This window comes from Garra rufa, chromosome 20, assembly GCF_049309525.1.
Source record: "Garra rufa chromosome 20, GarRuf1.0, whole genome shotgun sequence".
Lineage (NCBI taxonomy): Eukaryota > Metazoa > Chordata > Actinopteri > Cypriniformes > Cyprinidae > Garra > Garra rufa.
Window position 1 is genome coordinate 19659115 of NC_133380.1, and position 25358 is coordinate 19684472.

Consider the following 25358-nt stretch of genomic DNA (forward strand, 5'->3'; position numbering starts at 1 on the left):
CTTATTCCTTGACTGGGAATGTTTAGAGCCCTTTGAAGCTGCATCTGAACTGCATTTTGGAAGTTCAAACTAGCGGGCACCATAGAAGTCCACTATGTGCAGAGAAATCCTGAAATGTTTCCCTCAAAAAACAATTTCTTTACAACTGAAGAAAGAAAGATAAACATCTGATGACAAGGTGTTAAGTAAATTATCTCTACATTTTTGTTCTTAAAGTGAACTCCTTTAAGCCATACAAGTCTTGAAATAAACTAAAAATGAAAATAAACTCAAAAATATAGTTGAACATCTTTATTTTTAGGTTTTTATTTTAATTAATAATAAAATAGATATAACTAATTTTAAATAATGCATTGCCTTAGGTACATTTCGGGGCTGACCTCTGATGTCAGACAATTGATTCCTTGCTATTAAAAAACCCCACAAACAAACAAATATAACAGTGATAGATTTCTTATATCCTGTTTTTTATTCCATTGCTGTACAATCTTGTCCAGTTAAAAATGTATCCTGTCTACCTCCAGTTTTATTGCGAGCAAAAACAAGAAATGTGTCCTTAAAATGTAAACAATTCAAATCAATGCATTCTGTGAGATGACTACGCACGGTTTACGGTTTGGAGTATGGTTTTTTGAGACTACATCATGTGCTGCTCTAGGTTTAGACAGTAAGGAAAGCAGTTTTTTGAAAAGGATAAAATAATACTGCTAACACTATGCATTTATACTACATCAAGAAATAGGTAGATACATCAATTTAACATTTCGATTCACACGACTGCTTTAAATGGAACGTTTTGGAATTACAAGACATTTCACATTGGAAAAAAAATACGGGAGCAATTCACAACCGCTTACAGTATAATATTCCAGTATTGAAGAAGATCGATTGATTGATGTAGCGAAAGCGAGAACGCGAACATCACAGGACCACTGACAGGATTTTCTTCACGTTTATATACAATCTATGATACAACTGTAGTATGGCACCATATATTAAATACACGTCTTTCTCCCACTCGCAAACATCTATGAGTTTCACACTCACAGTTTATGGCTTTTGTAGTCCTCAAAGGACTACACCAGTGTACTACAGTAAGTGTGCGTACTGAGAGGTGATATTTGGGATTAGCGCTAGCGTTGATTGTCTACGCGATTTTTGGATACGTCTTTAAGAACTCACCGTCGGAATGCATTGTTTTCAACAACAGATGTGAGTTGCAATTCAAGCTTTTTTATGGCGTGCATTATTGAGAAATTCTTAAACCACAGGATTGCTGTGGATTGTGCATTTATCAAAAGTTTGGCATTACGACGATTTCAAATCACTAACAAACACGAACGTTTTTTTGGCTTTTCTCAGTGGCCTCATAAGTCTTCTGGATGTGTTTGACTCAACAAAACATTTTAAGCAGAAACCAGTCCAGGAAGAGTTCATATGTATAAAGGCTATTGCAGAATAACACCACTAGTGTAAGACAGCTAACCCTTTTCCTATTAAGAAAGCTACTAGACTGTAACTTACAACTCTGACTAGGTTTGCGTCCACTCCTGATCATCGGATGTCATCCTTTCCGTGTTTCCAGGTCCCAAATCAGTGAGAGAGGCAGCGCCCCCTACGGAAGTCTCAGGAGGAAAAGCACAGCCCGCAGCACTCCATGCAGATCTCCAGACAGTCTGCGGACTCGCAGCACGCATCGATAATGCCACAGTCCATGTCACAGGGCAGGTCGCAGTCGCCGCATTCCTCTGAAGCGCAGCAGCAGCAGAAACACGAGTCGTCTGACGCACAGGAGCCGCATGTGGCGCAGTCCAGCACGATGTTGCACAGTGTGAGGAACTCACAGAACAAACAGGCCAGGATGCAGTGGACACAGCAATCTGGACACAGAAAGTTAGTCACTGATGTTTATGTGCATCGATGAAAGAAAAGTGTACAACACAATCAGGGCTAATATGCAGAGAGGTCTGACTCACCATCCTGGGCCTCTGTGGGGATCTGGGAGCTGTTGGATTTGGAGCTACCTTTGCTTCTCTGACTGTTGATGGACGGGTTCGACTGCAGTTTCTTTTTATGGGCCGTGGATGAAGATGAGGAGGTGGACGAGGCGGCTCGTGAAAAGGTTCCGTTTCGGACCCCGTTGGTGTGCGGCTTGCTGTCTCTCCTCAGCAGTGCCGCCGAATCGGTTGAGTTCATAAGGGTGGGGTGTATGGGCGTAGACCGTGCCTGAGGTTGATCTGAGAGAGAGATGAAAAGCAAACAAAAAGGTGAGGAAGGTTATAGTTGGGGGTTTTATATCGGCTTTTCTTGCTGCTGTGTAATTATTCTCTTTTTGCAGCCTGAGGACGTGTAAAAGAAAAACAGCAGCTGCATATTTGTGGCTGCTAAACTTAGTTAGCATCTTGTTTCTTCGAATGGAGTTAGAGCCGTTTCCTCACGTGGACCAATCAACTTCCTAAAATGGGCTTCGGGCAGATTCTTGTGTAATACCCAAGAACTTTATTTAAAGATCCCACTGTAAAGAAGCTGTGCTACAGTTTTTTGTGAATCGTAAATCAACACGTAAATCACAAAGTTAAGAAAAGTAACAAGTACAGTAACAACTGTAATTATTCCTGTGATGGCAAAACTTTTGTTGTTGTTGTATTGTTTGATCAAACAGCATGTCACTTTTGGTCATTTTAATACAGAAAAGAATAGAGAATGCAAGATGATCTTTTTTTAAAACAAGTAGATCGAATGGAAAAAGAATAGAGAACACTAGTGTTAAAGGGTTATTTTTCATAATAAATGAAGAGAAAAAAGAAAATAGCGAATGCTAGTGTTAGAGAGTAATTTTTGAATAAATGAAAAATTAATAAATAAAAGAAAACAAGTAGATCAAATAGAAAAAGAATAGAGAACACTAATGTTCTAATTTTCGAATACTAATTTTCTAAAAACAGAAAAACAAGTAGATAGAATATAAAAAGAATAGAGAACGCTGGTGTTAAAGGGTTATTTTTCATAATAAATAAAAAGAAAATAGCGAATGCAAGTGTTCAAGAGTAATTTTTTAATAAAAGAAAACAAGTAGATCAAATAGAAAAGTAATAGAGAACACTAATGTTAGAGGTTCGATTTTTTTAAATAAATAAAAAGAAAACAAGTAGATTATTATGAAAAATAACCCTTTAACACCAGCGTTCTGTATTCATTTTCTATTCAATCTACTTGTTTTCTTTTATTTATACATTTTTTATTTATTAAAAAATTACCCTCTAACACTAGCATTCGCTATTTTCTTTTCTCTTTTTATTTATTATGAAAAATAACCCTTTAACACCAGCGTTCTGTATTCTTTTTCTATTCAAAATAAAAATAAAAAAGAAAATAGCGAATGCTAGTGTTAGAGGGTAATGTTTTAATAAATAAAAAATTAATGAATAAAAGAAAACAAGATGATCAAATAGACTTTTACACTTTTATAAATAGAAAAAGAATAGAGAATGCTATTGTTAGTAGGTAATTAAAAAAAAAATTTAAAAAATCAAATCAAAGAACGGAAAAAGAATAGAGAATTCCAGTGTTAGAGTTTTTTTTTTTTGTTAATTAAGAGAATAGGAAAAAACAGGATGCTAGTGTTAGAGGGTCAATTTTTTATAATAAATAAAAAGAAAACAAGTAGATCAAACAGAAATAAACAGAAATCTAGTTTTAGATGGTCATTTTTTTTAATAAATAAAGAAATAGAGAATGCTAGTGTTGGAGGGTAATTTTATTTAAAAAAAGAAAGAAAAAGAAAACAAGTAGATAGGATAGAAAAAGAATAGAGAACACTAGGTGTTAGATTTTTTAAATAAAAAGAGAACAAGTCAAAAAAAAATAAATAGAAAGTGCTAGTGTTTTTTTTTTAATTAAAAATAAAAGTCAAAAGAATAGAAAAATATTAGAGAACTCTAGTGTTAGAGGGTCATTTTTTAATAAATAAAAAGAAAAGTCAAAAGTAAAGAAAATGAATATAGAACGCTAGTGTTAGAGAGTGCAGTTTTTATAATAAATGAAAAGTAGATTGAATAGAAAAAAAAAAGAAGAGACCGCTAGTGTTAGGAGGTAAATTTTTTAAATACATAAAAAGAAAACAAGTAGATCAAATGGAAAATGATTAGAGAACATTAGTGTTAGAGGGTAATTTTTTAAATAAATATATAAAAAGAAAACAAGTAGATCAAACAGAAATAAACAGAAATCTAGTTTTAGAGGGTAATTTTTTTAATAAATAAAGAAAACAAAAGAAAAGAAATAGAGAATGCTAGTGTTAGAGGGTAGTTTTATTTTAAAAAAGAAAAAGAAAACAAGTAGATAGAATAGAAAAAGAATAGAGAACACTAGGTGTTAGATTTTTTTTTAAATAAATAATAAGAGAACAAGTCAAAAGAAAAAAAGAAATAGAGAGTGCTAATGGGTTATGTTTTTTTATAAAAAATAAAAGTCAAAAGAATAGAAAAAGATTAGAGTCTAGTGTTAGAGGGTCATTTTTTAAGAAATAAAAAGTAAACAAGTCAAAAGAAAAGAAAATGAATACAGAACGCTAGTGTTAGAGAGTGCATTTTTTTAATAAATGAAAAGTAGATAGAATAGAAAAAAAAAAAAAAAAAAAAAAGAGAGACCGCTAGTGTTAAAGGGTCATTTTTTTATATAAATAAAAAGTTGAAAGAATATAAAAACAACAGAGAATGCTAGTGTATGCAGTTTTTTTCATTTTTGTTACCATTGTTATTATTTAAGCAATAAGGTACGAGAGGCCGTGCTGTATCATGAATAAATTACGGCTGAAGGGCGTTGTTAGGCACGACGCGAAGCGTCAGCCTAATTTATTCAGCCGTGATTTATTCACGATACAGCACGGCCTCTCGTACCTTATTGCTTTTATAAAACGGTTACCACACAATAAAAATATTAAAATCAAAAATATATATTAATTTATATATATTAAGTTGTATGTTTTCATAAAGTAAAATCATTAACTGCCTTCCGCTGTAAAAAGTAGTCCCTAACTGCTGCAGCTGTGTTTACGTTGCTAAGGGGGTTCAATGATACACAAAACCGTTGAGTGAAGCGGTCATAGCAGTGCCGTATCATGAATACGACACAGCTGCTGACCAATCAGAATTGAGGAATGGAACTAACCGTTTTATAATAAAAAAAATTATGCACACATATATTGGGCTTTGAGTAATAAACTGTTGAAGCTACATTTTTAATTATTTGAAAAGTTTGAACTTTTTTTCTATAAATCAGAATATTAAAACATCTGTCATACATTTTCAATCACAAAATTAATCTAACAAGGATTTAGGAAACTTAATACACAAGTATTATTATAAATAGCAAGTATTAAAAATAGTAAAGTACCTGTATATTTTTATAAAAAGCACATTAAAATCACAATGTTAAGATTTTACAGTATAAATCACCAAATTGAATTCATTTCCCAGTCATAGCTTCTTCAAAAGGTCAACCACAGGAGGAAACAAGGGCAAGACTGACTGAGATTTACGCTAAAGTAGGGGTTTGTTTCTGGGAAGGAGCCTTCAGCATTCAGTAGGGATGGGGGTCCTGACGGGAAAAGCGCATGTGTTTACAATATCCGCTTGGTGCTTGCTGCTCGGCATTAGGCATGGGGTCCAGACTGTTGAGATGACTAGACGCAATGATATGGCTCATGATTTCAGATTCACTGTCTTAGTTCCTCTATCATGTTCATCTGTCTCTTCTACAGTTTGTTTACTCAATGTTTCCTTTCATTTTTGCTTGTGTATCGTTTCAGTATGATGGCTTTTCCCCCAACCAGCTTCAAAGGACCAAAGAGAAACAGTCCGATACAAACAGACAAGCAAACAAACAAAGAAACAGGAATTAATAAACCGAGATCAAGAGACCCAGAATGGATTTGCATATCATTGCTTCAGAGTTGCAGGAAGAGTACACAAAGGAACAAACAAACAACATGAGATCACCGGCATGCTTCGTTTCCCACAGAGCGCAAAAGACAAGACAATGTACACAAATCAAGCAAGGGAGCAGAAGTTGAAGGAAACATTTCTGTGTGCCTCCAAAATGAAAATTAAATAACACCACAGACGTCTAGGGGTCTGAACAGTAGGGGACGACTTTAAAATAAATGCAATAATCAAGCTCAACAGTAAAGAGTCTGCCGTTCAAAGGTTCGACATCAGTAAGATTTTAAAATGTTGCTTTTCTGCTCATCAAGGCTGCGTTTTTTTTTTTTATTAAAACTACAAAAAAAACGGTAATATTGTGAAATATTATTGCAATTTAAAATGGTGGCTTTCTATTTTAATACACTGTAAAATATTATTTATTCCTGTGATACAAAGCTGAATTTTCAGCATCATTACTCCAGTCTTCAGTGTCACATGATCAGAAATCAGAATCAGAAATCATTCGAACATGCTGATTTATCATCAATGTGGATCAATTTATCATCAATTTGGAACCTTTGATACTTTTTTCAGGATTCTTTGATGAATAAAACGTTAAAAATAACAGCATTTATTTAAAATAAAAATCTTCTGTAACAATATACACTACTGTTAGAAGTTTGGGTTCAGTAATTTCTTTCTTTCTTTTTTTGTTTAATAAATTAATACTTTTATTCAGCGAGTATGTGTTAAGTTGATAAAAAAAGTGATAGTAAAGACTTAGATTGTTAGATTTTTTTTTTTTTAATAAACGCTGTTCTTTTTAACTTTTTATTCATCAAAGAATCCTGAAAAAGTATCACAGGTTCCAAAAAAATATTAAGCAGCACAACTGTTTCCAACATTGATAACAAATCAGCATTTTAGAATTATTTCTGAAGGATCATGTTGCACTAAAGACTGGAGTAATGGCTGATGAAAAATCAGCTTTGCATCACAGAAATAAATTCTGTTTTAAAGTATATTTAAATAGAAAACCACTATTTTAAATTGCAATAATATATCACAATATTACTGTAAAATTGTAAAAAAAAAAAAAAAAATTGTAAAATAATCATTAAAAATTTTACTGGTCCCAAACTTTTGAACAGCAGTGCAGGGCAGGTTGCGTGTGTGTTTTCTCATCGAAACATGTTGTAACATATTCCAAAATGACTGAAAATACGGTATCCGCAAACTTTCTGACTTCAGCCCCTCTCTTTAAATTTTATGTCTCGTAAAAGTCAGAAACATTTTTTGGGTCTAATTAAAAATAAATGCTTTGTTTCGGGCACAGGCACTGATTAAACAAATACTCAATTAAGCGCTTGAATCTGGGCACCGTATGGTGGACAACTGTTTGAAAAGCGGACCACAATCCACGCAGGCTGCCACTGAAAACAAAAGAGTGCGTACGGCGATACGTCGCAGCGCAGTCAGATCAGGGTAAAGAAAACAAAAGGAAAGCCATATCAGCTAAGGTTATAATTCAAACGTCAGTCTTTTTTTGCCTTGGGTGTGAGGATGAGGCCAAACGTTTGGCGTTGTGAAGTTCAGACACAGTCTCCCTGAGAGTTTACAGCCTACAAATGTTCTAGTGTTCCTCCACAAACTGCTCGTGGAGTTGACTTTGGCAAGCAGTCTACAGCACTTCGTATATTTTACTCTTGAGCACCGCAAAAGACTAATTATTCTGGAAGAAAGAAAAACTATGTGAAATGCAGACCTTCAGAGCCAAAGGAAATAAACCCCCAAAACAGAGAAAGACTAAATGGATCTTACGCGAAACGTTTTGTTATATTTTTTTGTGAATGATGGCAGTATTTAATCCCATCGCATTGCTGCGCTAAACATTTTCTTGACCTTAACGCACATTTCAGGTGGTATGAGAAATGGCCGAAGAGAGACGTCTGGTGCCCATGCGGAGGCATGTGGACTCGATAGAGTCCAGGAAAAACATACACAAACACACCTCGTTTCTATTCACAGAGTCTGACGCTCGAAGGTCTAGAAGACAGAACTGGCAATCAGCTACATTAGATAATGGCTGAGCGGACACATGCCCACAGTTTGCTGGTGTTGGAGCCTGGCCGAGGTCAGACCACAAGCAAATTCACTCTGATTGGATATTTTGCCATTTCAAACTGTACTCCAGATGTTCAGTTTGTAATAAAGAAAGCGAAAAAAAGATAACTTTATATGAAGTGCATGAAATGTCACAGTCTATGAAAAGACTCAAAGCCAGCATTTCTTTAGAAGTGAAAGCAATTCCTTCTTTCAAGCAGGTAAACATCACCCTTGAGTCCATATGTTCGCTGTTAGATTGGCGGGGTGTTTATAATGAACTTCCACCCCCGTTGTTTGCCAGGCTTTAATGTGTATGATCTTGAGCTTGCCAGCTCTAGTTGGAGTTACAGTTCCACAGTTCGCCATGGATTTACATCTGACATTTGAAGCGGTGACGTGTGATTCTTTGTGATTCTTTCATACACAGAGACAAAGACAGTAAACCTGAAATAATTCATTTACATCACCACCAGCTGCCGGAGAGTTTCACAGCACATACCATTCAGACGTATGGGGCAACTAAGATTTTTTTGAAAGAAATGAATGCTGCTTTTCAGCAAGGATGCACTTAATTAATCAAAAGTGGGTAAAGACATTTATAATGTTTCAAAATAACTTTAGATGCTGTTCTTTTATTTATTAGCAACCATAAATATCTTTAAACAGAATCACAGATGTCAGGGCTCTACAGTGCGACTAAAAACGACTGTGTGAGACTATGAAAAAATATTTGGGAGCACCAGTGCGACTGTGCCTGATCAGCATATTGGTGTTTGTGTTTAGGGGAGCTTTGAAGGTTTCTACTTGCAGTGTGCTTTTGCAGCATTGAGTAATGCATCACAGACATATCTGTTGATTCCTTGAGCGCAGTGTTAATCCGAATCACTGTTCAAAATGCCAGAGTTTTGTTTTGTGCCGAGTTCTGCAAGTTCACGAATCCTCTCATTATAACAAATTGCAGACACAATGTAAACAAGAGCTTTATTGTATAGTGTAGAGAGCTTTGTTGATTATAATGGAACTTTGTGAGATCGGAATGAGAGTAACAGTTTTTACTGACTATTAAGGTTTGCAAATCGTCACCTTAGAGTTATAAGGTTCTATCTGCATTCTGAGCACTTTCGAGATATTGAGCTTCAGAGTTTTTGCATTCCATTTACTTCTGTAGATAGAACCTTACAAAAGAAACATCAAATAATGTAAATAATTTGTCAGAGAATAAGAATGTGAATAACTCAATTTTGACAAAAACGTCAGATAGAACCTTATAATTCTAAGGTGACGAAATGTCATATTGATTTAATACAACAGTTCAATAAACAAGAAGCTAATATTACGTGACTTCAACACTATTGCCTGATAATGTAGGGTCCTATGATTTTCGTGATGCTGAGAACGCAGACAGAATCGTGGAATCCAGTGATAAAAATTGAATTTATTGTATAGCGCAGAATGTCACAGAATTTTGGATGAATGAAACAAGTAGGTCAACAGACTTAAATCAAAATGCGATATGGACTAGTGTCTGTGAACGCCACAAAAAAACTATTTAAATATGAATCCTGCATGTTCTACATGTCTCTGTGTGAATAAATGGCGCAGACACGCCGTTTCGTTTACTACACACATAATGAAGCATGCACAATGCTTGCAACATTTTCAGTGTCTGCTGCCTCAATATGAGTACATGAACAAATGAACAATCTCTAAAACTGCTCTTCATGAGCATTTTACCGTTTTTTTTTTGAGAAAACAGTCATTAAATACAAACACAGTAACCTGTCAAAAAGTTCAGACTAAGTCAAAGAAACAGAAAGATATTACTTAAATGTAACGTTACTACAACTATTAAAACAGTATTCTTTAGGTAATATTTACCAGAAAAAAATAGCAGAATTTATTTACGTGAACAATCTAAACACAGAATTTCTGAAAAAATAAATAAATAAATACAAAATAATGAATTCTTTTTTTTATAAAATTAATTATTTAGAGATGCTTTTGATTAAATATAATGATATAATATAATATAACATAATATAATATAATTTAATAATATAATATAATACCTCTGTAATGCTAATGAAATTCGCTTTCATTTGACTGGTAACTTATTTGGTTCTAATTAGAAATTTTGAAAAAGCTTATAAATATAAAATTTCAGATTTTACATCAAAGATGACATACTTTTAATAAAGTTGAGATCACTTGAAGGAGTCAAATATCACCTCATTATGGGAAGGTTAATTTGTGTTATTGATCAGAAGGTGCTTCAAATTTTTCTTAATTAGGAGCACAAGTGCGTCAAGTCAAGGTACAAATGCTTTATAATTCCACTTAGCAATGTTCAATAAATATCTGAATATTGCTGTAGAAGTATTTGCAAAGTAAAATTAAATATAAAAAAATAAAACTCAAGTGATCACATAATGCATACGGATTTCACAGGGCCCTAATTTTGATCTATATCATCAACGAAAATCATTTCAAACAAAGTTGCAGCTGAGCAGCTGCACATCTCTAAGTAAACACGATGTTTCGTTTATGAATGAATATACATTTTTAAAGAAATCTAGTGAGTCCATTGCGTTTTCCCTGAATCAATCAGCCGTTCAAATGAATCAATTGAATGAATGATTCAGTGATAAAATCTGCGACTTGCTGCCGCCTACTGGCAGTTTTACACTGTGTCCTAACTACACGCAACGTGATGTTGCGACACACGATAAAAAGTATCTTTTCCATGTTAATCAGAGTTTTTGTCCTAACTAGCTGCAATGTTGACACACAATTTCTATTTTAGAAACTGTTTCCATTTCTGTGACGTCGTGGCTGGAACAGCATAAAACCCATGATAACCATAATCTCGGGTACTGATTATGTGCTTTATTAAGTGTTAAAAGTGTCTGTCACATTATAGCCATATTGAAGGCAACAACAGATAGTTTACCTCAGAAACTGAAAATAAATGCAAGCAAACATATATGTTAAAACTGAACACAATGTAAACGAACGAGTGTCTTCCATAACAAAGATGGTATCAGTCACTCAGTATGTAGTTTTAATAATGTTCAAAATGTTTAATATTTATGAATTAGATTATAAACTTGTCCATTTCATTGGGAGTGCAGTGCACTTCTACGCTTCAGAATGGCTGTCATGTTGCCGTTAGGACACGGTGTTAGCTCCATTTTTAAAGTATCAATTCTATATTCAGATTTTTATATTTAAAACATAACTCTTAATAAGAATTTATGAATTTAATGCCACCTCTGAGCCTCATTAAACATCTGTAAATATACCTACATGCCACTTTTGTGTTGTTCTGTGCCACCTCTGTAGTGCTAATGAAATTTGCCTTCATTTGACTGGTACCTTTTGTTCTAATAAGAAATTTTGAAAAAGCTTATAAATATAAAATTTTAAATCAAAGATGACATACTTTTAATAAAGTTGGAAAAAAATGCCTGTGTAAAATCACTTGAAGGAGTCAAATATCACCTTATTATGGGAAGGTTAATTTGTGTTATTGATCAGAAGGTGCTTCAGAATTTTTTTAATTAGGAGCACAAGTGCGTCAAGTCAAGGTACAAATGCTTTATAATTCCACTTAGAAATGTTCAATAAATGTCTGAATATTGCTGTAGAAGTATTTGCAAAGTAAAATAATGGTCACTATGCATTGTTATATGATCACTTGAGTTTTAAAGACATTTGTGTGAGTGTGAACGTGAAGCACTTGATGAAGGCTACTGTGTGAAATGAAAGTTCCATTCTTTTGTAAAGGTAAGACTAGGTATCTGTATACAAGGTGGCTTGGGTGAGGAGGGAAAAAAAAAAAGAAAAAAAAAAAAACTTAAACTCGTTAGACAATAACACAATGGCTTTTTGAATACAGCCAGAGAGTAAAATGAAACATTCAAGAAAGACTAAAATTGATATATACTCTTAAGAAACAGCTTCACAGAAACACATTGTTTTCACTGTGACTCATCCAAACTTGCATTCAACGTGTCTATTTCAAGGTTAAATAGATGCATTAGTGGCTCTCAGAACAGCACTGTATTGTACACTGCCCGAGTTACACCCACAGCATTTCAAACTTTTTTGACCTAAATAAAAGTGCACACGCGGTTAAAGGGTGTAAACATATTTAAAGACCACTGGGTATTTTTTTTGGAAAGTTGGTGGTCAGGAATTGAATCCACAATAACATGGGGCATATTTGCCTTATCCTGCGCTGCAGTTTTTAGATGAGGCATTTGACTCGGAGATGTTACTTTGTTTGTGTGCATTCGTGTTTAGGGCAGTAAACAGGCAGCGTCAGTCGGTCTCCTGGGCATCTGCCAGAAAGACAGAAATTTCTACAGAAGCCAGAAGTTTCTCTGCTGAGAATCAGAGGGCAAAACTTCGACACGTCATGTGCTCTCATATCCTAAACAAAGTTCATACACATGCATAAAACATAACCAAAGCTTTGATACACTGTCATATATATATATATATATATATATATGCATTTACATACTGAACACAACCCTAGTTAGGATTTTAGCGATTATAAAATTTGTGTTTGGGTTGTGGGTAAATCGATGCTGAAAAAGAGTGCCTGTCCACCTCCTACCAATTGAATCAATTTTCATTATTTACCATGAACCCAAAAGCCACAAAGCATCAGAAAAGAGGGAGAAATGAGTGAGAGTGTCAAGAAATGCATATGAAGCTAAAAAAAAAAAAATGGCAGGAAGTAAATCAAAAGGGAAACAATTTTCACTGTAGGTCTCTCATCTTTAAATAGTCTTCCGCTGCTAAAATAGTGCATTACACTGCAGTCTGAAATCATCTGTGGGTGGGGACATTCAGACATGGGATGAATCATCCTCAGGTTGCTTGTTAAAAAAAATTGAAAAGCGTATTTAATTTTTAAAAAATAAAATTTATCATCCACTCTCAGCATCACCCATTCGGTCCTTGTCTAAAATGCACATTCAGCCCTGAGATGTCAAGTTCCTCGAGGTGTGCAGAATCACTCAGGACCCACTATATCATCTGAACATGCACCTCTCTGGGCCCCTGAGACCCCCAGACGTCAGCTGCATTATCTCATCTTAAATTCCCTGCCCAGGGCCCCAGGCTTCCCGTAACACCTCATTTAAAGTCCCCTGCTGCCCAAACAGCCGTGAGTAACACTACCTTCTGTTTAAAACCCGCAGGGCCACAGAAGCCAGTGAGTCAGCACTTTTTTATTAACACAAAATGCAAACACAAACACATGAATCTTCAAGAGCAACAAGCTATCAAGCATAAATGATTGTCTGTTCTTACCGAGAAATTTTCAGCTGAAGACAAAATAAATAAGAAATAACAATGTGTAGGACAGATGGTGCAAATAATAGCACCATATCTTCACACCAGAGAGATGGAAATCCCCTACTTTCTAAACAAGGACGTCTGTTGTCGGTGAAACTGAAAAGAAAAAGAAAACATCCAAATGTGGCAAGGGATAAATGATACGGCTCTTTGAAAAGCAGAGCCAGATTTTACAGGGTGGCCTCTAACAAAAAAAAACACAGCATACAGTATGTTCACAAGAGAGACCAAGAAGTCTTTAATCCCGTTCTGCCTGAGCTCATTTCAATGACAATCTCCAGCGATGAAGACTCTAATCACAGAATTTTAAAGCTGTAATTTAAGCCAGCATTTTTCCCCTCTTCCTTTAAGTCGTTTATTTCCCCCGATGCCGGCCCCTGTGAACACTGATAATAGATGATGTGATGAGTGAGACACAGGAACTGAGCTTTAAGCCCTGCTGAAGCTGAATAATTCACTGAAAAGGCCAGAATTGGACTGTGAGAGGTGGAATATGCAATGAGACCATTCTCTGACCAGATTCAATTTTTATCAAGCAATCTCTCAGCCGTTTTCCCAGTTTATACAGTATATGGACCTCCCCAGTAATAATTTTACTAGCTTTTCAGAGAAAAAAAAGCATTGATAAAATAAATAATATAAGAGTGTGATAAGAGTGCATGAGGGGGATAAGTGAGAAGGATGAGTGAGAAAACTGATAGACATACAAACATGACAAAGGGTGAGTTTTAAGGGATAGTTCACCCAAAAATGAAAATTACCCTTTGATTTACTCACCCTAGGTGTATATGACTTTTTTTCTTTCAGACAAATGTAATCAGAGTTATATTAAAAAAATGTCCTGGCTATTCCTAGATTTAAAATGGCAGTGATTAGGTGTTGCGATTTTGAAACCCAAAAAAGTGCATCCATCTATCATAAAAAGTACTCCACATGGTTTATAGGGGTTAATAAAAGTCTTCTGAAGCAAAGCGATGTGTCTGTGTAAGAAAAAAATCCATATTTAAAACTTTATAAACTGTTATCTCTAGCTTCCGCTAACTGTCGTATGCACGATCACAAGAGAGTGGCGTTCTAGTGGATCACGTAGGACGCAGGCGTAGAGTAAGCTCCAGTGAGAAGTGATGAACATGGAAGCGCAAAGGAGAGAAGTTACCAGTAGAAGCAAACTAGAAGTACAAAATGAGGATATTCTTATTATTGGACAAACACATCGCTTCACTTCAAAAAGCCTTTATTAACCCCCTGTGTGGACTACTTTTATGATGGATGGATGTACTTGTTTTGGACTTCAAAATCTCCACCCCCATTCACTTCCATTCTAAAGCTTGGAAGAGCCAGGACATTTTTTTAATATAAATCAGATCACAATCACCTGAAAGAAGAAAGTTATTTACACCTAGGATGGCTCGAGGGCGAGTATATCATGGGGTAGTTTTCATTTTTAGGTCAACCATCCCTTTAAAACTAGACATCCCAGGCAAATGGAAGTGATGTCTGTAAATGTGGTTCTCTCTAATTACTACCACCTGTTAGTCTTTATTGGTCTTAATATAATCATTGAGTTACTGAGATCTTGTCACACTGACAAAGGCAGCAAGCCGAAACGTTTGTCATTTGTTTTTATCTGCTGCTGAGATAAAAAGATTTTTAGAGTTTCATTGGTTTTGAAATGAAAAAGCACATCTTATGCAACAGTTTATTCGATCTTAAAGACCAATTAGTCTCTTACTAAGATTTTCTGTAAGACTTCAAATATACAGTTGAGGTCAAAAGTTCACATACACCTTGCAGAATCTGCAAACTGTTAATTATTTTACCAAAATAAGAGGGATCGTGCAAAATGCATGTTATTTTTATTTAGTACTGACCTGAATAAGATATGTCACGTAAAATAAATTTGCATATAGTCCACAAAAGAAAGTAATAGTTGAATTTATAAAAATGACCCTGTTCAAAAGTTTACACTTGATTCTTAATACTCTGTTGTGATCCACAGCTGTTTTTTCTTTTGATTGTTCAGTGATAGTTGTTCATGAGTTTGTCCCCCTTGTTTGTCCTGAATAGTTAAGCTGCCCGTTGTTCTTCTGAAAAGTTCTTCAGGTCCCACAAATGATTAGGCTCTTCAGCTTTTTTGTGCATTTGAACCCCATTCCAACAATGACTGATTTTGAGATCCATCTTTTCACACTGAGGACAACAGAGGCACTCATATGCAACTATTACAGAAGGTTCCAACGCTCACTGATGCTCCAGAAGGAAAGAGCCGGGGGGTGAAAACTTATGAACAGAATCAAGATGTGTACATTTTTCTTATTTTGTTTAAATATCATATTTTTTCCCCATTTAGTACTGCCCTTCAGAAGCTACAGAAGATAATGACATGTTTCCCAGAAGACAAAATAAGCTAAATTTACCCTGATCTTCAAATTCAAAAAGTTTTTAAACAGCCTGGCTCTTAATGCATCGTTCTTCCTTCTGGAGCATCAGTGAGCGTTTGAACCTTCTGCAATAGTTGCATATGAGTCCCTCAGTTGTCTCAAAATCATACAGTCATTGTTGAAAAGGGTTGAAATACACAAAAATGTTGAAAAACAAATTATTTGTGGGACCTGAAGGATTTTCTGAACAACACCTGGCAGTTTTAACTGTTCAGGGCAAACAAGGGACTCATAAAAAAACAGCTGTGGATCATTTAGGTAACAGTATTTGACCTCAACTGTATTAACCAGTATTGAAATACTGTATTTTTATGCATATCTTGAATAGTACGCTCAGTACAATTCTCACCTAAAACAGTGAGCAGTGAGTAAGCATTTTTTTTTTTTAAAGCGACTAACAAATGCTTTTGTAAAAGCAATCTCCACTTACATGACTTCAACACAGACTCTGCTAGAGGACCTGAACCTATGTTCTCACTCTCTATTTCACCTCCCACTAACACTAGACCCAGATTCAAACTAAAATAAGAGAATTTAACAGCCCTTTCTACACTCTGTCTAAGGCATTCAGTCTAGACACGCATGCAACATTCATGACATCATCGCTCCAAACTGAAGCATTTGGACCTGGCTGAATCTTCACACTTCTGTTTTCAACAAAAGTCGCCAATTTCTGCATGAAATTAAACTTGCTACGTCATTATCGAGAAGCACAACTTTTAAAAACATACAAAAATCGAATAAAACAGAAAATAAATAAGCGATCGCCAGCCTCAAAGCACACATGGATCCATAAAGGATTGCACACTCCTTATAAAGCCGATGATGCAAGAGCGCGCACCATTTTACGAGTCCCAAATAGGCACATCTCACGGGTCCATCTCCAAATAAAACCATGCGTGTCGAGGGAGACACGTTTGCAGGGGAAAAGTTGAGAGGAGTTGTACATTTTGTCCGTTTCTGTTCTGCAATCGTAATGCTGCCATTTTATGGGCATTTTAAAAAATGTGCAAAGGACGAAAAGCCAAGAAATGCAGGATGCATAATCTCCTTTTTATGTTTTCTTCGTACTGACGCGGAACGCCGGGTCTTCGCGGGGTCTTAAACACCCGATGCTCTGGCCAAGCGTTTACACAAATCGGCCTGTAGAGAGCCTCCATTGCACTCCGGCCAGCTCATTACTGGGAACTTTTAGACAGGTAATGTCATACCGTCACACCAAATCTACACATTATGACACACTAAGGTGTGACAGATTTGTGAAAGTGGGCAAACATGAGCAGTGTTTTCAATATCATTGCCATATGAGCAGCTGACATCCATCAGGTTAGCATGATCACATTCCACAAGCCTTTAAGACGATTTAACTCAACTGAACATAATTTATCTAAATGAACTGTTGTTAGACTGTGAAGAGACAATGAGTTCATGTTAAAAGGCTTTCCGCTCAAAAAGTCTTTGCAAGAATTCCAGTCACGGTGCTTGCAACCACCGCAACCAATTTTGTTTTAGTCGGTGCCTTGGTTTCCTGTAAGATAAAGTTTACCGGCTCTCATGCTCAGATGTACTGTAATGGTCTCCAGGAGGAGGCGAAGGTGAGAGAGGAAATGGCCAAAGAGCCCAGCTGTAGCCGCCCCAGCACAATTATTCCTGTAAATAAGCAGCAGTAGGTGTCTGGAATGTGTCAGCACACGGGCTCAGACTGGACAACCAGAGCACGACCTCACCTACCACACACACACACACACACACACACAGTGAGGGCCTGTCCTTACTAGCATACTTATTCTCAGTACGTTTCACATAGCCGTCCCAACCGTGAGCATGTTTGCACACAGTCACAGGTTGTCTCATGGGGTCCTGCACAGATCTATTTATTCATCATAGAAAAACACTTACAGGAAGTCACAGTCAGCTTTTTCCCCAGCAGTAACTGGTAAAAGTACCAGTGCGAAGGGGCTAAGTTAGGGCTTTGATGACTACTTCTAAAAAAGCTTGGATTTTGCCATCTATGGAACTTTATAGATTGTCTAAATTTACGAGTTTAAATGCAAATGTGAAATATTAGCAGTACTGTTGGAGTTTAGTAAGATTTTTTTTTAAGAAATTTAAATTTTTATTCAGCAAGGATGGATTAAATTGATCAAAAGTGCTAATAAAGACATTTACAAGGTCCAAAAAAATTTATATTCCAAAAAAATTCTGCTCTTTTGAACTTTCTATTCAAGGAGTCGTGAAATAATGAAATTACAGGTTCCACAAAAATATTAAGCAGAACGTTTTTTAACACTGACATAAGTTGACAAAAAAAGTTTCTTGAACACAACATCAGCATATTATATTCTGAAGGATCATGTGGCACTAAAGACTGGAGTAAAGGCTAGTGAAAATTCAGCTTTGCTATCACAGGAATAAATAACATTTTAAAATATTTAAAATTTTAATTATATTTTTATCATAATATTAATGCTTATTTTGAATGTTTGATCAAATAAATGCAGCCTTGTGAGCATAGGAGACTTCTCTCAAAACCTTAGTTAAAAAAAAACAAAAAAAAAAAAACATACAGTCCTCAAACTTCTAAAAAAATAGTGTATGTTGTAGGGGTCGATCGATTATTGGCACTAATATTAAGCATTTTTATAGTTATCAGTATCGATCATTTTTAAAATTCGATTTGACATTCATTTTCATTGTTACACCAGATGGATATCGGCTCGAAATATCTGATAATCGGCATCGGCCCTGAAAAAAAAAACAAAAAAAAAAACATATCGTTCAACCCCTAATATATTGCAATTTGTGTTACTCCAACCGTTTTAAAGAATCAGTTTATACATCAGCCTATACACAGTGTGTATAATACACTCACACTACAATAATATGAATTCAACAACCCTTAAGAACAAATTCCAGTATTGACTTGTATTGGGGCATGTTTTACTCTGAACGTTAGTTTGGTCAGTCTCACATTCAAATGTTAAATATATCTCAAAAGTATTAGTCCCGGCTCGCGGACCTTTACCGATCCCATCCCCTTCTCTCTCTCTCCCACTTCACTTCCTGTCAATACTTAACTGTCCTATCACAATAAAGGCAAAATAGCCAAAAACAAATATTTAAAAATATATATATATGGGTTGTTGACGTGACATGTCATTTTCAATGTCCCACAAGAAAATTAATATAATTAATATTGCCCTCAATTAAAATGCTGTAAATTGTTAAACATTTCTTTGTTATAAAAGCTGAAGTGTTATTTGATTTTTTTGATTTTTGAGCCAAATCTCAAAATTGTCCTATGGTGTGACTGTTTATAAATTAAAAACAAAAGCACAAAAATTTTAATAAATACATCTGGCATGATTGTACAAGTGCCTATTTTAGTAAATGGCAATCATTGTTTTCATCCATATATTTCTAAAAGCATAGGAACTTGATACATTTTGTCATTGAAAACCATGTCATCTGGTGTGACACCATATCCTGATTTTAAATCGGCCAATTACACAGAAAACTTTAATTAAAGGACCCCATTCATGGTCATGTTACTGAAGCCCCCTGTGAATATTTAACTTTTTTGGAACCACTATAAAAGTGTTACGTTTTGTTTTCCTTTGGTGCGACACCCATAAATTATATTTTTTTAATTAAAACTGTATGTTAAACTGCATAATCATGGAAAATGGTTCAAATGTGTCTTGATAACCGCTAATGACAGGTTAGCTCGGAATAACAAGGTCATTTAACAAAAGGCTGAAACGTCCTTTGGTGTGACACGTCCTCTGGTATGATGCCTGTATTGTCACACAACAGGACGAAGTAGTTCATACCAGAAAACAAGTTTCTTTAAAAAGCATTTTAAATAATTACAATAATAAACTCCTTTATATTCTTTTTTTTTTCCATTTTCAGTGTTCTTAAATGCAATAACTGCATTAATTAAAGAACAGGGATCCAACAGAAGGGAGGAGATCCTAAGAGAACGATGCAGAATGTAAATAGAATCAAAATGATGCCTTAAAAAGAGTAGCCATATACTTTTAAAAATTCATTCACATCTTAATGAATATAGTTCGAATATTAAGCAACTACCATTTCTATTCTTTAGTGTGACGTATGTCATAAGGTGTGACACATAAAAGTTGTTGTTTTTTTCTCAAAATATCTTAAAAAAAAAAGTTAAACAAACAGTTGAGTATTGCAATAGGGGAGATATAAATTTCATTCATCTTAAAATGGTATAATTTTCATCAGTTTTGAACGGATGACAGCAAAGTTTGTCTTGTTTTCAAAGCTTGTCTTAAAATTGTTCAAGAAGTCATGGGGGAAAAAAACTGTTTATTAATTTCATATTAAATTAATACGTCTACATGAAAATAAGTGCCTAACAATGAAGATAAGCATGTCTACAAACACAAAAATATATACACACATTTCCACCGCTGCATGGTATATACAAGTGTAGCCCTATTATACTTCAAATAAACTGAAATCATATAAACCCAAAAGCCCATGTTTAATGTGAAAAATAAGCTGAATGATCATGAAACACTATCACCAATACATGCCTTGGAGAGCAGTAAGAAAGCTGGTGTTGACTGCCAAAAGCGCAGTGCTATAACTCACCTGGCACTGTTGCCAAGGCAACATCACAACAATAGCAGTTACCTCCAAAAATATCAAATCTCAGTTGTTAAATAAGGCAAGTGTTCAGCTGACATGAGCGCCTGTGTCATTGACCTGCCAAAAAAAATCAATGTCTAGCTTCTTACAGCAATATTTGTTAAACCCTGCATTTTGCACCTTCTGCTTATGAACATATTTATTACACAGAGCTGTAGATAAAAACGAACACAGCTGAGTATGCGATTAGTCAATGTGTTCATTATGTGTATGTAGTTATTTCAGGTTATGGGTGGGTATGTTGCCCCAGAAGGGACTGGTGCTGGTGTGACTCAGTAACAAGACATATCAACAACCTAGCCCTTAGTCACAGGACTTAGTCAGAGGACTAGTACACACCCAGTCTACATCTTAACACACTCAGAGACACACTACAGACTCCTCAGCACTGGGACACACGTCACTGCTTGATCTCCAGAACATTCGTTGCTCATGATTTTACTACCAGTCAGAGCCATGGCACTTCACTTAGTACACTTGCCCTGAGCTATTGAGATGAGGCTCTAATATATGGGTGACTTCAAACTCTCATCCCATTCCCCACATTATTTCCAGTCCTCTCTAAGGTCCTATTATAATAGCAATACAGATTTCAACAACAAACCCAAATTCACCAGGGGCACTGACTTTTGAAGATGTGAACGTACAACAATTTCTGAAATGCTCCTATGAACAATTCATAAAACATCCATACAAACAAGATTTTTGAAAAATGTTTCCCACCTTATAAATCAGTTTCTTAAATTCAAGCAAAATCAATTTGTGACGTAATTTTGGACAAAAAAATAACTTTTTTGACATTTTTTCCTCAAACTTTAGAGGTCACATCTTGTGATTCTGAGAATCTCACAGTTTTGACTTTCTCTAAATTCTGAGTTTACATCTCAAGGTTTATTTGTTTTTGCCACTGAATAAAAAGAAAAGAAAATCGACGTTTCTTTTCAGAATTCCAAGTTCACATTTTGTAATTGAGTTTGTATCTCGCTCTTTTTTTCTCTGAACTCTGAGTTTACGTCTCAGAGTTGTTGTTTTTTTTGTTTCAGCCGTCGAATAAAAAGAAAAAACTGCAACCTTTTCTCACTATTCTGAGTAATTCTGAGTTTGTATCACAATTTTGACTATTTTTGTCTGAATTCTGAGTTGTTCCAATTGTTTTTTTTGTGTCATTGAATAAAAAGAAAAAAACTGCAACTTTTTCTCACAATTCCAAGTACTTCTGTTTGTATTTCGAAATCTTGACTTTTTTCCCCAAAATCTGAGTTTGTCAGTTTTTTTTTGTTTCTGCTATTGAAAAAAAAAGAAAAACTGCAACTTTTTTCCCCCTCATAATTCCAAGAAATTCTGAGTTTGTCTCAGTTTTTTCTTCTCCGTTTTTTGTTTCTACCCATGAATAAAAAAACAAAACATTGTGACTTTACTTTATCTCAAAATGTAGAATTTCTTGCAGTTGCAAGTTTATATCTCACAATTCAGACTTAAGTTTTTTTTTCAGAATTTAATGACAAAAACTGCAACTTTTTCCTCACAATTCCAAGTAATTCTGAGTTTATATCTTGCAATTTGGACTTTTTTTCTCTGAATTCTGAGTTTACGTCTCAGTTGTTGTTTTGTTTCTGCCATCGAATAAAAAGAAAAACCTGCAACGTTTTCCTCACAATTTCGAGTAATTCTGAATTTGTATCTAGCAATTTAGATTTTTCTTTTTTGCTGAATTCTGAGTTGACGTCTCAGAGTTGTTGTTTTTTTTGTTTCTACCATCAAACAAAAAGAACTGCAACTTTTTCCTCACAATTCCGAGTAATTCTGAGTTTGTATCTTGTAATTTAGACTTTTTTCCTCTGAATTCTGAGTTTGTCTGTTTTCATTTGTTTTTGTTTCTGCCACCGAATAAAAAGAAAAAACTGCAACTTTTTCCTCACAATTCCGAGTAATTCTGAGTTTGTATCTTGCAATTTAGATTTTTTTTTTTTTGCTGAATTCTGAGTTTGTCTCAAGAGTTGCTGTTTTTTTGTTTCTGCCATCGAACAAAAAGAAAAAACTGCAACTTTTTCCTCACAATTCCAAGTAATTCTGAGTTTGTATCTTGCAATTTAGATTTTTTTTGCTGAATTCTGAGTTTACATCTCAGAGTTGTTTATTTGTTTCTGCCATCGAACAAAAAGAAAAAACTGCAACTTTTTCCTCACAATTCTGAGTTTGTATCTTGCAATTTTTACTTTTTCTCTGACAAATTCTGAGTTTGTCTGTTTTTTTGTTTTGTTTCTGCCATCGAAAAAAAGAAAAACTGCTATTACCCCATGCCAGAAACAAGTTTCCATACTAAGCATTTGCTAATTTGTGCATGTCAATTCATCTTAACATTTGAAAACATTTTGATAATGTTTGTACACATGTTGGTGTAGGCATAAGAACATTTTTAGGGCTTTTTTTGCCATCATAAATCCCTATTCTTTCCTCTCTTCTGATGCAGAATGAAATACATGGTATTTAGGATCAACCCCTAATCAAATTGTATGTGCGTTTTATAACAGACCTTAATATCTGTGTCCCTCTGGCCAGTGTCATCAGTCCTAATTTCCTCATCATTTCATCTGTCTCCATAACAACGGCACAGACAGACCAAGTACAAACAAACTGTGAAGGGCTGCTGGGTAACATAGTCCAATTGTTTCATGCTTACATGTTATGCTTTTGCCAGGAGTGCTAGTGAGGTCCGGTTGGGACAAGCTGTTGTTGTTGTTGCCATTCTCCACGTCTCCTGTCTTTTCCATGGGTGGGGTGTTTGAATTCTGTGCTGTCTGCTCACCGGTTTCATTCCCTTTTGAGGCCAAAAGACACAAACACAGAGGAGAGAGAGAGAAAGAAAATAACAAAATTAGACAGGCCTTCACTGTCATATCCATTTCTACAGTGTCTTGATGCAACAACACTGCAAATGTGTTTATATTTGCATCAGCTATTTTGCTTGGTCATCACTTTTTATGCACGCTGTGCTCACGTATCTGTGAAAGCGCATTCATGCGGTCAGCAACATGTGTTTGTGTGTGCGTGTTTTATAAGTTAGCGCTGGAGCCAAGTGGTCTTATTATGTGGCCTGGTAATTATACAGGGCTGTCTGAGGAGGCTAGAGCAGCATGACATCAAAGAGGGTCAGGACTGGGTCTTAGTGAGGAGAAGCGCTGTGTTTAGCCGAGCTGAGTGCAACTGAGCTCTGCTCCGTCCTGGCCTCTGGCCCATACCTACCCAAATGGAAGCCAGCTGGGCTTTACTGGCTGTCTGATAAACACACAGCATCTCCTGTGGAACATCAGTCCACTGCTCTCTGTTTATTTCCTTTAGTGACTCTCTGCCTCGTTTTGCTTTACTGGTTTTGGCAGACTCCAGCTTCAACCTCTTTTGTGCAGTTGTGTGAGTGTGTTGAGAGACTTCTATCTCATAATTTCGTCAGCAAGAGGATTGCTTTTTAAAGAAACTACCTTAGCAGGATCAAGACTGACGACAAATTGATTAGCCATTCAACAAATTTATATTATATAAAGAATTTGGTTTGTAAAGCGTTGCAGATACAGTATTCAAATAGACGTCTTTTTGCCATTGCATAGCATTTTATACAGTTTTTTGAGTATAAACTAGTTAAAATTTTATAAACTTAAAGTTTAAACAACTAAATCATTAGATCTTTGTGAAAAAGAGAGCCAGAAAGAAAGAAATAAAACGGAGGAGGCGTTTAAGTGACAGGGATCTTGACCTATCAGTAGGGCTGGGCGATTCTTTCGATTTTTTCGATTAATTCGAATTTACGTTTTAAGACGATTTAATTTTTTCAGACAGATCTAGCTGCTGACAGAACTGTAACCATATGCTCTTATTTATTTTCTTTACTAAACTCTTTGACTTCTGAGCAGGCAAACCAAGACGATTCACGAGGGGCTTCCATCCCCCATTTCCTCAACCAAAACTCCAACAACAGACAAATTGTCAGTGCCTGAGCTCATAGCTCACAGAAACGTCAACTTTCTATGCTCCTCAACTTCAATGATAAATAACAGTACAGTTTGTTTGCAGCACTTCATGCCAGCCGCACAAATATCCCCTGACACTTTGCCTGTTGAGGTCTCAAAGCATCCCACGGGTCTGTGCAGACCCCTGGGCCTTATATCCTGTATGTGCCTGTGTAGTAATGAAGGAGCTGGAATTGCTAAGTCCACATCTGGAAGCAGCTGCTGACAGAGCAGAAAAAGTCACAATAACACCAGCAAAAGTCACAGAAATTAACCTCTAACCACGACAGCGAACATGTGAGCATAAAGAGCAAAAATGGTTGTTTTTTGCAAATAAAGAAAAAAAAAAACACAGATGAATTCAACAAATATCTAGAAAAAAAAATTGGTCCAAAGGTAGAGTTGGAAATGTCTTTTCCAAAAATGTGTATTTATGCAAGTTGTATAATATCCAAGGTACACATTTCTAATGATTGTGCAGTTAATTCTCATATTGTATTTTAAGAAAGTTTTGGAATATTTGGTCTCTCCCAAAATTTGTCACTACCGAAACAGTAATAATTATTTAATTTTGTGACCTATTAAGATTTTGCTTACATCTACCTTGTAAATATGTATTTTTGCTATTTCGCAAGGTAAATCAATAATTCTATTTTAATTGCAATTTATGAGATTTGTTGCATTTTGAATTCAAATTTTCTTAGCAAAAGGCAAAAAGTTGATCTGATTTCAAACTTAAAGTAGTAGTTCACTTTCAGAACAAAAATTTACAGATAATGTACTCAACCCCTTGTTATCCAAGAAGTTCATGTCTTTCTTTCTTCAGTTGT

At 35.4% G+C, this 25358-nt stretch overlaps 1 protein-coding gene across 1 annotated transcript in view; it reads right to left on the reverse strand.

The window, feature by feature from the left end:
* Positions 1-280: 280 nt before the first annotated feature.
* Positions 281-25358, reverse strand: part of mdfi (MyoD family inhibitor) — a 37815-nt gene continuing 12737 nt past the window's right edge. The window contains exons 3-5 of the mRNA XM_073826077.1: positions 23208-23345; positions 1977-2237; positions 281-1880 (exon numbers count right to left, since the gene is read on the reverse strand). Of these exons, the coding sequence (XP_073682178.1) occupies positions 1627-1880; positions 1977-2237; positions 23208-23345 (653 nt within the window). The 3' untranslated portion in view covers positions 281-1626. The remainder of the gene's footprint in view (positions 1881-1976; positions 2238-23207; positions 23346-25358) is intronic.